Below are 14,565 nucleotides of genomic sequence, written 5' to 3' on the forward strand. Positions count from 1 at the left end.
ACTATCAATTGCTGCTGTTCTAGTCTTTGCGTATGTAATTACTTTAGGGTCACATAATTATTATCGATGTATTTTGTGGTAGGTTTAGTTGTGCTATTGTTGATTCTGCCTGTGGAATGATACATCTGTCCTATCAATACTACCGGACGCTGTCATATTCCAGTAATTGGGCTTCAGGATGATTGTGGACTACAGTTTAAATATGAATCATTTGCACCCCATTGCTGAAACCAATTTGCTGTCATGATGTCAATTTGTTGTTATTGCTCAGTTCTCTGTCACCAGAATATAAGAATGGGTGGGGTGGGTGGGGAACAAGGTTGGTCACCATCCTGAAATTTAGAAATACCCAGTAAGTGACCTTTCAAGAAATGAATAGATACAAGTAGTATTTTACATTTTTTTAAAACTTTCAATTCCCCACAGCACTGCCCACCTCTCCTAAACACTTTCTTAGGGAAGATTCCCTCACCCTCTTTCCCTCATGGAGCAGCAAGCCAGGGCATGTGTCTGCAGCTAGACAGGCAACTGAGGCAGAACTGTAGAGCCAAGGGCCCTGGTGGAGCTTTCTCTGCTTGTCTGCTCCATGACCACAGTTAGGTCCCTTTTCTCAGATCCAACAAGTAGGCAACAAGTTCTCAGCTCAGTACAGAAGCTGTCTGCTAAGTATTAAGAGATAGAATCCTCAAAATTAAATCGTACACACACAGTTTGAATTACAGCTAAATATGGCATGTGATCACACAGATACAAACAAGAAGTGGTAATATTACCGTTATGGAGATTTTCATAAGCATGATCTGTTTCAAGTTTTATAAGTGATTTTAATTCTTACTATGGGCTTTATGGCGAGCTACACTGACTTCTAATTAAAAGTTAACCTTGTTACATCAATTTCTAAAGTAGCTTTAACTAAATTATATCACTATTTTATATAAACTAAGAATTAATAAAGCCACTAATAAATGACACTTTTCATATCCCTTAGGGCTTTTATTTTGTACTTACTGAAAAAGCATCCTTTAAATTATCAATGTATAAATTTCATCTTATCTATTACTCTTTTTTGTCAAAATTTTATTTTAGAAAAGTTTTATATTTATAGAAAAGCTGTAAAGATAATGCAGAAAATTTGGTACTTTAATATCCATTTCATCCATCATTAACATCTTACATTAGTGTGGTACATTTATCACAATTAATGATGTAATGATAGTAGACATATTATTAGTAGACATATGTATTCTATTTGATTTCCTTAGTTCTTGCCTAAGGTCTTTTTTTTCCCTGTCTGGAATACCATCTAGGCTACCACATTACATTTAATAGTCCTGTCTCCTGTAGACTGTCCATTTCTCAGATTCTTCTTGTTTTTGATGACCTTGAAAGTTTTGAGGGATCCTCATTAGACATTTAGTGATGTTCTTCGATTTAGTTTTATCTGAAGTTTTTCTCATGGTAAGACTGTGGTTTGAATTATGGGAAGAAGATATCTATTACTTTAAAAAATACACTAAAACTACAATAAAGAAAAGGAAAGGTTGAGAGTCCAACTTCTCTCCATTTGACACAGAGTTACCAATCTCCTTGCCTTTCCATACAGTATCATTTTCTGTGCCATCAAGAATACAGGTGATGTAGTGTTTTAGAAATAGTTCTCGGGGGTGTCTTCCAGATCGCTGACCCTCTTCTGCCAGTTTTGAAGCTGTCACTTTCTTGACCTTAAAGATGTCATGCAACAGCAGCAGGATCACAGCTCCCAGCCAACTGCACCCTCTACCCCATCAGAGACCATCAATTTTAAAATGCATTGGAGAGGTGTTCACAGATGTGGGAAAAGTGTGTCTTAGACTCAATGAAATATAGAATTCTGAATTTTTCATATGCCATTTCTCATAAAATGACTTTATATTCAATACTGCCAAATTACCATTTGGGGTTTAGACCTGATGTGTTGCTTTTTATATCTCTGAATCTAATTCAAAGCAGTAAACTCACACCTGCCAGATTAGTATGAAATTAAATTTTCATTAGGACTACATTTCTTCCCAGTTTTCAAAATCCCAGGGAACCAGTATGGCCCAAATGGAAGTCTGTCTGAGTTTCACATGCAGTTGAAGAAACCCAGGGTAGGCTCCTTTTGGAAACCTCTCTCTTGTACTAAGCCTCAGGTGTGGGCCTTCCACCATCTGATCAGGTGCCTGCTGGCCAGAATCCTAGCATGGATGGCACAGATCCCCACAGAAGGCCCTTAAAAGCAGCCCACTGGCTCAGTGCCCAATGTTCTCCCATTGGTCTTCTGTGAGGCAGCTCAAGATGCCCATTCTGTGTGCACCAAAGCAGTAGCTTCCAACATTCCTGCCAGCCAAGGAGATCAGGGTTGGAGGCAATTCTAGCCTTTTCCACTGGGACCTACATAGAGCTGTCTCTTCCCCTCTAGGGACTCAGCAGGAGTGTTCTTTTTCAACCTCTAAATCACAGTAGGAATAATCACACTTTTTTATCATCAAAAATGAAAATGATTACTCCCTAAAAGTGTTTACAGTCCTTAAGAGGCTGAGAGCCAAGGTAGAATATATTTTGCTCTTGAAACTTTTCTCTGGGTCTTGAAGGTCATCTGACCTTGATTGTATTTAAAGAGACCTAGATCTTTAAAGCAGGATAGTCTCAGCAGAGGGAATCTCTTCCCTCCCCTGCCAGGGTAAAACCTACAGTCTCAACAGATCTGATCTGTTATAAGACATTGCAAGCCAGACTCTCTTTAGTTTACCTGGAAAGTGCCTCTTTAAACCTTATGATTTCAGGGACTAAGGAAAGGAATTGGGAAGGGCACTAGGTGAAAAGATTATTCCCAATTATTGTTTTATGCCCTGTGTCTATTTATTGGAGAACTTATATTTTTCTTATGTAATTAAGTAGAATATATTATGTATAAGCACTACTGTATTAAAGTAAATTTACTCACACGAAGCTGCAAATTGCTAATCCTCTGATTTGAGATCCTCTCTGAGAGAAAAGGAAAATCTGTTTTATGATTGAAGAAGATAAACACATTCTGTACAGAGCAGAACCACCTCAAAGTGGAAAATGGATTCAGTCAGTATTTGATTTCCTTAAACAGAAAACTGTCTTATGCTCTCCCATAGGACATTTTCAATATTAAACAAATTAAACAAATGTGTAGACTCATAGCAACAATATATACATTGTGGCCTTATCAGAAATTTTGCCAAAACCTAGTATGTCTTAATTTAGAGAAGGCACATGTTAAAAATGTCAATTTACAAAATTTGTGTACAATATAGTTATCTTAAATTTTCATTCCTACTAGTTAAGCCTATGCAATGTTGCAAGCTAGTTAATTGTGCTTAAAAATTTTTAGAAGTCTTGAAATACTAGAAAAATACAGAAGCCAAAGATTGTGTTATGATCTAAGACATATGATTACATGAGCAACTTCAAAATAATTGTTATGTTCACAGTCACTTTGCATAAAGCATAGGCTGTTACTGCCAATTACAAATTGGAACAGATGTCAGGACCTGCGTGCATGTGTAGGCTCAGTGCTCATTAAATACTTCCAACATATGTGTATTGTGGGACTCTTTGTGCTCCATCAGAAATATAGACACAAGAAGATAAAACAACTAAAAACATTTCCATTTCTGTTCTGCACAATTTTTCACATGTATATGTATTTCTTTCCTGCCAGACTAATGAAAATGCTGCACAAAACTAATTCAACTTTTTATTTAATTTTCATTACATGTGCATTCTATGAATGTTTTTTTCTCTCTCTCTGATTTATGGATGAGGAGAAATAGAAAAGGAATTACAAACTGCCCTATCATTTCCTTCCTTTCTGTTAATAATTTTCAGCATAAGTGGTTGGCTAACACAGAGAAGTAATAGGAGTGAGAAGCAATATGACAGGATTCCTCGATCATCTGTGTTTCTTCAAACACCATTGCCTCCTTTCCCCATTTAAAGCAAATTTGGACTCAAATGGATAGTGTGGCATGTCAGAGCTCTCCGTGAGCTCCTCCATGCTCCTTAGCCAGAGAAGTGACATGCTTGTCCCATTCATTCTACTTTAAGTCTTGCTGAATTCTGCACACTGTGGATCTTCGGGAATACTATTCTAATGAAGCACCTGGAATTCTGTGTGCAAATGGAGAGGCAAAAATTCAGACACATATGCCCATCTCCAGTGCTCACATGCATGCTCAATGGTCTCATCCGACTTTCAAAAGACAAGTTCATAGATGAAAGTATTGAGAATATCAAGATGGTGACAATGGGGTATTAAGCGAAGCATGGGCCCCTATGAGGATGGGCCCCATGACTATTTGTGTTCGTACCTGTGAAGCTCATTTTGCCTCAGTGACCTCACTGACACCATTGTCATGAGGAGTAATTCAGTTATGGATGTAAAGTTCTCAACAGTCTATCACATAGAAAGCATTTGGTACATGGCAGTTTCTTATTACCTGAGTCCCAATAAGCAAGAGTTCCAAACACATGGGACTCTGGAATAGAATGAATACTCCTTCATCTGTGTGGTATTCACAAGACAACTATATGATACACAAACACAATCCTAAGGTGAGTTAGAGAGGTTGCCTGGGTTGCTTTCTACACTAGTGGTTATTGTGGCAGGTTATAGCAAATTGTGCTCTGGAGGGTGTCTAGGAAAAGACAAAGGCACAAGTCATTAAAAGCAATTGAGTTACCAGATTCTCTGTCTGAAAATGAAGTCAGCTCTGGACAAATTTGAGCAAGAAGGCCTCTGATCCAAACTCACAGAGGGGAAATATTTAAATCCAGAATGAAAACAAAATTAAGATCTGAGATTTGCTTAAGCAAGAGGGGATGAACCCTGGTTGACCACAGCATCCAAATGAAATTTGGTGTAGAAAGAATTTTAAGGTCTGGAGTTCCTGAAGAGATGTTGTAGATAATACTCATCAACCAGTTAATCCAACAGAGCTGCTGATAAAGTGGATTTTGTGTGCCTTAGATACATTTGGTTTATTCATGTTTCACCAACCATTCATCTTGGAAGCATCAGTTTAAAAAAAGAATATTTGATAAATTATTAGTCCCTTTAGAGTTAGCACATACTGATTGCTTTAACATAATTTTGTTAAAACCTAAATATTTTTAAAAGCTTCTTTATTAACATATTTCAATGATACATTTTTTTTCATGTGGAAATTATTCCAACCTGTAAATTGTGACTTTGTTTAAAGAATGTTTATTAGAAATGACTGGTTAGGCCGGGCACAGTGGCGCATGCCTGTTATCCCAGTGACGTGGGAGGCTGAGCAGGAGGATCACGAGTTCAAAGCCAGCCTCAGCAATTTAGCTGCTGCCACAGCTTCTCCTGGGGGGTGAATGAATCATCACAGTGCTTTTTCACAAGGGGGATATAAGAAGGAACCACAGCCTGGGCACGGCTCTGCACAAAACGAAACACCTCCTCCTTGGATAGAGAGTCAAGATCACCAAAAAAGATGTCTCTAATAAAATACAAAATAGAGTTGGGATATGGCTCCGTGGTTCAGTGCCCCTGAGTTCCATCCCTGTTCCCCCTGCCAAAAAAAAAAAAAAAAAAAAAGAACTGGTTAGATATGAAAATAGTATGAAAAGTTATGCAGACAATACAAATATAGGGATTATAAGTATTCAAGTTCCCATGAAAGCAAGGAATTTCAGACCATACAATAGGTGAGACCCACATGTCCTATGCAATTATTACTTTCCTTCTTATTTTAGAGCATCAGGCTACCCCTCTGTGAAGCATGGACTGACAGAATGAACATGATCTGACTTGTTAAAAATCTCCTTATAGAGAGAAGGCAATATGGACATTGACTGGCATAATATCTATCTCTAGCATATTTTTTAAAGACCTCTGTCCTGCTCCTGCCCATTTGGCTTTGAAAAATCTGGATTTAATTTTTATCTTAAAAACTCAATGGGCTTATTAGGAAGTATTAACTTTCTGAATTCCACGGTCCTCTCATTCACTGGTGCTGCGATTATAGAGGGTCATGAACTCCCAGGAATGCTGAGTCAGGGTGTGGGTGTGCTACTCCAATGCCGCTGCTTAAAGGATTTGACTGATAAATTATGTTCTTGCTTCCAGATGCAGAGCCCAAGTATCTGATAGTTGTACGACCTGCTCCCCCTCCAAGCCAAAAGAAGTCATGCTCAGGTATAGTCATTTTTATTGGTTTTCTTTTATTAACTTTAAACCACAACTTTTCATTTTTTCTTTTTTCTTTTCCCTATAGGAAAGCCAAATGCCTTGGAGATGTCTTAGGAATGTATGGAGTAGGTAGATGAAATCCCTTGATCCACAGGTGACCCTGTTGGAGAAGTTGCTTAGCTAAGTGGTAGAAGCTGCTTGGGATCTTGTGCCAGCATCACTTACAAGCAGCAGGGGTTAGAGATACTTAATCTTTTTACAACTGTGTTCTAATGTGTGATAGGATTGTAGAGAGCATAAAATGAGATAGTGACAGGTCCTGTTCTGCTCATCAGAGGCTAACTCCTATTAACCTTATTCTGTCTGTGACATGAGCACTTTTGCCCACCATGATGCCTTTCAGCTTTCAAGGGCAAAGTTTTTTGTCTAACCTTTATTCAAGGAGACTGTTTACATTTCAAAAGGATAACTCATTTGTACATGTGTTGAATGGACTTGAAGTTGGGTTTTAGTTACTCTTTCTCTCTCCCTTCTAAACCTCTTCTTTGTATTCAAACAGAAGAACAACTCCTTTCATAAAGCTATAGCAACAGCAGCACCCAACATTCTTTTTTTTTAAAACTTTATTTTATTTATTTTTATGTGGTGCTGAGGATCGAACCCAGGGCCTTACAGGTGCGCTCTACCATTGAGCCACAATCCCAGCCCCAGCAACCAACTTTCTAAGTGTGGGAGGATTGGAATCAGGAAAGTAGGTGACATATGAATAAATACACAGACACTTACTGCATGACAAAAGAGAGATTAGAAGTGTACAATGTCTAACTTAACTCCTAAGACTTCTCAGATCAAATAAGTGAAGAATTGCTGAAAGAAAAGGTGGTAGAAGTGGTAATATACTTTTTCCATCTGATACAGCATCTTCCTATCTCCATAGAGTTCATCAAAGTTTTGCTTTGTTTTTCTTATGTGAGCTGTTATCCAAATAATTATTTTTTTTTTTTTATGGAACACTGGATACCACCCAGAAAAAAGATCTTTTTTGTTGTTGTTGTTTGCTTGCTATATTTTTTACAGGGATAAAACAGAAGAAAGCATTCAGCTATTTAATTATACTGAAGACTGGGGCTCTTTGCAACTCTGCAACCCAGGGATGATTGCCAGAAATCAATTACCACAATCCCCTCCTCTCCTTTACCTTGATTTCCGTTTCTTTTAAGAGCAGCCTTGAATGGTCAAGTATTTTGAGAAATATAAAATATTATCCTGACCTCTTTTATTATCTCAAAGCCAAAGGGAAATCTCAGTAATTTCTTCTGACTCGTTGCTGAGAGTTTTGCAGGCAGTTTTTCACACACTTTAAAATAATTGTTCTCCCAATATTTCAAAATGCTGAACGAGAAAATAAAAACTCATGACTGTATTTCCTTGGAATATGTTTTCATGTGAGTATTTATTGAACTGATACAAATATCATACTATAAATAAAAAAATATATAGAAAGGAAAGTGATCACATCTTAACAGCACTTTATAACTTCATTTCATTTTGAGGTTTCTATGACACTGGCCTTAGATATTATTTTTCACTTCATTATGACTAACTCAGGAAATTGTTTCATCTTGCTCAGGATGTGATACTCCACCTTTCCTTTTAGGCAGTGGATATAGTTTTTGTTTTTGTAATCTGCATTTGGGAGTGATGTAATAACTAATGGATTAACTTTTTCTCATTTTATATTTGCATCTACCACATAAATTTGAATTATTTAATCATTTTTGCATTAAGATCTAACCTTAGTTAAGTAACTATTTGATGGGTCATACAAGCCTTAGGTTACCTTGGGGAAAGAAAACTCTATATTTCATCTCTACATAGTATTTTCTTTATACATGGTGAGCTAAACCAGTGTGTAGTAAAAAGAAAACTAGATAATGATCAAGGAGACCTAAATTTGAGTTTTGATCCTGCTTTCCATGTGACTTTGGATACCCTTGATCCTTCCCTGGCCTTTACTTTTTATCTCTAATACAAAAATGTTATATTACATTAGTAAAAATCAACCTAGAAGTGGAATAAATAATATCAGAATCATCTATAGGCTTTTTCAACCTGTATATGACCCACTCTTAATCAAGATTTTCATCTGCTCTCTTTGGAGGTCATACATGGACCATTTGAATCACTATCATATGAGGTATGATTATAGGTGGATCTGAAAAATATTTACCTAGAAAGATAAATGCATGTTTGCAACCAAGGAAATGATAACTATCCTTGTACTGTATTTTAAACATCTTTAAAAAAACAGAGTGTCCTAGTTGAGAAAGTTCTGGTATATTGTTGCACAGTAGAGGGATGTTTTTAGTCAGCTTTTTCACATTGTGACAAAAAGACCTGACAAGAACAATTTTAATGGAGAAAAAGTTTATTTGGGGCTTACGGTTGCAGAGGTCTCAGTCCATAGATGACCAACTCTACTCCTCTGGGCCTACGGTGAGGCAAAACATCAGGACAGAAGGGTGTGATGGAGGAAAGCAGCTCAGGACATGACGATCAGGAATGGAGAGACTCCCTTCATCAGGGATAAAATATATACCACAAAGCCATGCCCCCAGTGACCCAACTCTCCCCACCACAACCTGCTTTACTGTTACCACCCAGCTAATACCTATGAGTAGATTAATGCACTGAGGATGTTCAAGCTCTCAAAACTCAACCACTTCACCTCTAAACTTTGTGTTGTCTCACAACACAAGAGCTTTTGGGGGACATCTAATATCTAAACCCTAGCAGGTGACTGTATGTGTTAGTTTTCTGTTATTGTAACAGATACCTGAGGTAACTAACTCATAAAGACATCATTTGACTCACAGTTTTAGATTATGATCAGTTGGCCCCATTGCTTAGGGCTCTGGTGGCATATCATGGCAGGAATGTATGACAGAGCAAAACTGGTAACCTCCTATCCAGAAGATAAAAAGAAAAAGAGGAAGGGACTGGAGTCCCACAGTTCCCTTCAAGAGCACACCCTCGGGGAGCTAAAGGCCTCTCAGTAGGTCCTACCTCTTAAAGGTAGGTTCTAACTTAATAAAAGGTTCTACCTCTTAAAGGTAGGTTCTAACTTAATAAAAAGTTCTAACTTTTATTAGTGCTGTGGGCTGAGGACCAAGCCTTTAGCACACTGACCATTGAGAGAGACTTCTGCAAACCATACCATCATAGATGACAAAGTGCAAATAACATAAATTTTATTATAAAAAAAACTAGATGAAAATATGTTGAATGTTTTTACCATAAGGAAATGATAAATGTTTAAAGAGATAGGATTATGCTTTTTAGAACATTACACAATATATGCAAGAATTGAAATATTACATGGGATTTTATGAATCCGTAAAAAGTAAAAAGAGGCAACTATCCTGTATTAAGGCAATTTGCTACCAGAAGTTTATATATAATCTGAACTCAAAAGGTTTCTTGCCAAATTAACAACTACAGAACTTAAAGCAATATGAATTGCACAGTTTTCAAAAGTATCTTATTTAGATAACCACCAATAGGCTCAGATAAGGGGTACCCTCCTATCCACCTTAATAAAAGTTACAAGGCTATTTTGCTGTTGGCTCCATTAGATTAAGATAATATGAGTTCTTCCTTGTAGCAAATGAAACAGTCTCGTGAAATAAAAGAGGGGATTAAATGGGAATAGAAAGATGCATCTTTTATGTTCATTCTGTGTAGTTTTACTAGGCTTCCTTTATTTTATTTATCCTGATTGAACCAGTATTGGTTCCATGGTTGAGTTTCTTTCTTCTTCTTCTCATTACTGTAGTTTCAAATACCTGCCTACCCACATACTTGAATATATAGTGATTCATCAGCATAATTCTTGGCATTTTGCAAATCCAATTAGTCCCATTCCCATCAAAACAACTGTGCTTCCTATACTACTCCTGTTCTTCCAGTATTATGGAAAATGTGTGGACCTTTTCCATTTAGGTACTCATTGTAGATACATGGTTTTAAAAACTTTATACCAAGGAATTTTGACCCACAAAAAAAATCAAAAATTAGTATGGTTGGTTATGGTTTATATGTATACAGATACATATTTGCATGCATACATATACCCATGCACATAAATATGACAAAGGGTATTTTCATTTGATCATGCTAAAATTCATGGAAAGGATTAATGTGTGAACCATATGAAAATAAAAGGAATTTAATGTTTTCACACACTTTAAAAAAATCATCTTACCAAGTTATCTTTATGCATTTTACTCAAATATCAAGTACACTAAATGTTTCCATAATTAACTTGCCTGCTGTCTTCATAGGTAAAAGTCGCTCTCGCAAACCTCTGCAGCTGGTGGTTGGCACTCTGACACCAAGCTCAGTCTTCCTGTCCTGGGGTTTCCTCATTAATCCACACCATGACTGGACATTGCCAAGTCACTGTCCCAATGACAGGTAATTCATCATAATGAAAAATATTGGGTTTTTTATTTGAAAATTAGCACTTGCTTTTAATAGTATTTGAACATGCTGTAGAAGAACATATAAATACCAGGACCATAAGCACTTACTTATCAACCTGTTAGATGTACTATCATTATAGATGGAAAGGGAGCACAGATACTTAAGTCAGGGGCCCCACCTTTGAGAGTTATGATCTCCCTGAGCAGAAAGCACAAAGATGTATGTTTCATCCCAAATAGAAAGTACATGGGGGAATGAGCCAAATAGCAAATGGACAGTAGCAATAATATGTGCAATAAAGCTCAGAGGAGGGGGCTGAAGGTAGTTAGGAGAGACTAAAAATTTGGAAAGTTGCTGGGGGAAGGATGGATCTTTGCTCTGATGTTTGAAGAAGTGCCTGAAACAGTAGTCCTCAAAGGATGGTCCCCAAACCAAGTAGCATTGCCACAAATGGGAACTTGTCACAAATGCAAATGGCAGGTTTCCCTCCAGATTTAAGAGAATCAGAAACTCAGGGTGGGGCTCAACCACCTGTGTTTTAACAGCCTTTCCGATAATTCTGCTGCCCACTGAAGTTTAGAATCACTGGCTTAGAAAACAGGAGAGACACCTGGGGGAGATATAGGTAGAGAAAAAATAGTGGAGATAGAGCCACTATCTCTTTGGCAGAACAAGTAAGAAAAATCAAGCATATTTTTAAAACACTGCCATTTATTCATTGTTCCATCAAGTGTATATACTTGGCACCGTACGAACATGTACCAGGCACTATGCTAAACACTGAATCACGATACTAAATTGCTTACAAAATGGCATTTGCTTATTATAAATATTTACTACATTAGTTTCAACATTTAGAAATTGAACAAACATTCAAATTTTTAAGCTTCAATAAGGATTTTTAAGTTTTTTGTTTTAAGTACAAATTGATTTTCAAATTTGCAGAGTTTTATTCCCCTTTTAAACAAAAAAATTTGAGGTATAATTTAAACAATAGTAAAATGCGCAGACCTTATGTGTATGTTTGAGTAATTATAAATGCATAAAACCATGCATTTTATAAAATCAAGAAATAGGACATTTTATCACCCTAGAAATCACCTCCCTCCAGAAGCAGTCACTGATTTGGTTCTATCACTGTAGATTGGTTTTCCTACTCTAAAATTTTATATGAATGGCATCAGATAGTATGGGAAGGTCTTCCCTATCTTCTTTTATTCAGCATATTTTGAGATTTATTCATGACATCATAGGTATCAATCAGTCATTCCTTTTTTAATTCCTGAATGCTACTCCACTATGTAAATATTCTAGATTATCCATTCCCTTGCTGGTAGATATCTGAATTGTGTTGGGTATTGGATTTTATGAATATATATTTTATAAACATTACTGTATACGACTTTGTGGATATATGCTTTAATTTCTTTTAGATAAATACCTAGAATGGGAATTGCTGGTTACCTTTTTTTTTTTTTTTTTTTTTTTTTGGTCTAGTCTCCCATCTCTCTTCCTCAAGCAATATACAAGGTTCTTGTTTGTCTACATTGACACTAGCATTTTGCATTGCTAGCATTTTTTGCGGCATCTATTCCATTGAAGCAGTATCTCATTATAGTTTTGATGTGTACTTCCTTAGCACCAAGTATATGAGTACTTTTTCATCTATTTTTTAACCATGTTTATATTTTTTGTGGTTTTATTTATTTTTGTCTTAAAAGAGAGGCCTTTAAAATGTTTATAAATTCTCAAAAGTACCTTTCACATGACTTTGATTAGGAAATCTACACTAAAAAAATTAAAATTTTTTTCTTAATACGTTCATGGTTCTCAAGAGATAAATATTTGGAAAAAGGCACACAGAAGATATTTCCAAAACCCAATATTTTGAAAAATAATTTTGAGATGCTTCAAAAATCTGAAATATTCCTTATTTTACCCACCACTAAGTTCATGTCTTATTTTGCTTGGAAAATGTACTCTTGAAAGCACATGTTTTCTTGAGATAATTCCAGTTGTTAGTGGGTTATTCCAGGATGTCAATGCTGAGAAAATAAACATTTAGGGGTTGCTTTTTATCTTCTCTTTATTAAAAAAAATTTTTCTTTTGACAAAGAAAAGAAAAAGAGGGAGGAAAGGAAGAAGAAAGGGAGGAAATCTGATAGTTTTATATCAAAATGCAACCTGACTTGAACCATTAATTTGCTTGATAAATCTTTGAACCTGTTCCAACAGGTTTGGTAACCTGAAAAATTCATAAACATTATTTGTATAAAATTTCCTCCCTGCTTCCAAGTTGCTCTCTTAATTTCTCTTGGTCCGACAGACATTTCCAGGAAAGATTTTATCTGATGAGCGGTCCTGATGGATAGAGGTTGCCACAGTTGGACAGCACAGGGAGACATGAATACAGAAAAATGAGGACAGGTGACAAACGGGGCTGAGGTGTTGAACACAGGCACTCAACTCTAAGCCCAAGCTACACAGACCATAGCACATCTCACCCTCACCCATACACATACCTGTGGCCCTTCCCTTTTCGTCAAATAGATGGAGCCAGGCACATCAAATCACAATATTCCAAATCAATAATTCCCCTTTAACTAAAATTTTTGAAATTTAATAAATAGTGAATTTCAAAAACAGTCACAACAACAAAAAAGAAACCTTTGGAGTACATGTGGATTCCATTTTTCAGCCTCTTTTCTCCCAAGTTAGTAGAGTTAATAAAGAGATGACATTTAGAGTCCTTGGCATATTTGAGAAAAATTAGTAGTCTTTATTTGAAAGTGTTAGAAATGCTGTGCATATTCTGAACATCCAAATAAATCCACTATAACTATTAATAAGTGTAATTAAAAGCATACTTGGTGATATCTTCCCTTACATGTTCACACAGATTTTTTTTAAATTTAGAGTTCAGACCAATCAAGTAAGTTACAATAAACAATAATAAGTAAAGGGAATGACTATTTCTTGAAAATTGGAAGATTACACAGCTGAAATGTTCTTTCAGGAATATCTTCTTACAAAACCATTGGAATCTAAATGCCCTTGGCTTGCCACAGGAACACCAAGTGGTGTCATTTTTAAACCACTGAACTCAAATATCTGGAACCCTCAGTAAAGTCTCTGATTTACAAAAACCATTTCACATTGGTCTGTACAGCCTTCTTCATCCTATGCAAATGATATATTGGAAAAGTTTTTCCTTTGTCCTTTGACTTGGATGAGTAAGTTTCCAATGAGAAAAATGCCTGCTTTTTTTGTTTTAAGCTCAGAAGTATTAATGGAAATCATTTTATCTTTGTGGTGCATTTCTATTTCTATTTGCATGGGTTCTATATGGGTCTTCAATGGTTTTAGATCTTTTTCTGAGTCCACACTGGAGAGAGGTGATGTGCTTTATTTAAGGTTTTGTTCTTAATGAGCTTTAAATGGAAGAGTGTACACATTTGTCCCCAAAATGACTAAGGCCAAAAAAATATTTCCAAATTGTCCCAGATGAAGAATAAAATGTTTTTAACAGAAATTTATGTCACCATTAATAACTTATTTTTTCTTTCCCATGTTTCCAACTCGTTAAAGTTTTCAAGATTGCTTTAGTTCTCCTTTGCCAATTTATTAAAGCATTATAACTTGTTTAGAAATCATTTTCACATTATTCTGACACTTTCATATTGGGCTTATTTCCTCTTAATGTAGAATGAGGGCTCTCCTTTTTGGCTGGTCCAGAGCAGTCTTTTCTTGCCTTTTATTTTTTCTCCCAAGTTTTAAAGAAGTGGGTATTTTCAGTGCTGAAGTCTCTCTTGATTGAGCCCGATGTCTGTTACCCATTTGTGGAGTAGTGTAAATCTAAGTTCTAT

The 14,565-nt window shown here is 36.2% G+C and overlaps 1 protein-coding gene across 21 annotated transcripts in view; it reads left to right on the forward strand.

Annotated features, from left to right (window-relative positions):
• Abi3bp (ABI family member 3 binding protein) overlaps positions 1 to 14,565 on the forward strand; it is a 247,636-nt gene that overhangs the window by 74,490 nt on the left and 158,581 nt on the right. For all 21 annotated transcript variants that reach the window (XM_046455259.2, XM_046455247.2, XM_046455248.2 and 18 more), the window contains exons 3-4: positions 6,152 to 6,220; positions 10,558 to 10,690. In XM_046455259.2, the coding sequence (XP_046311215.1) occupies positions 6,152 to 6,220; positions 10,558 to 10,690 (202 nt within the window). The remainder of the gene's footprint in view (positions 1 to 6,151; positions 6,221 to 10,557; positions 10,691 to 14,565) is intronic.

The sequence above is a fragment of the Marmota monax genome, unplaced genomic scaffold, assembly GCF_021218885.2.
Source record: "Marmota monax isolate L192 unplaced genomic scaffold, Marmota_monax_Labrador192_F-V1.1 WCK01_AAM20220418_F8-fsc00053, whole genome shotgun sequence".
Taxonomy (NCBI): Eukaryota; Metazoa; Chordata; class Mammalia; order Rodentia; family Sciuridae; genus Marmota; species Marmota monax.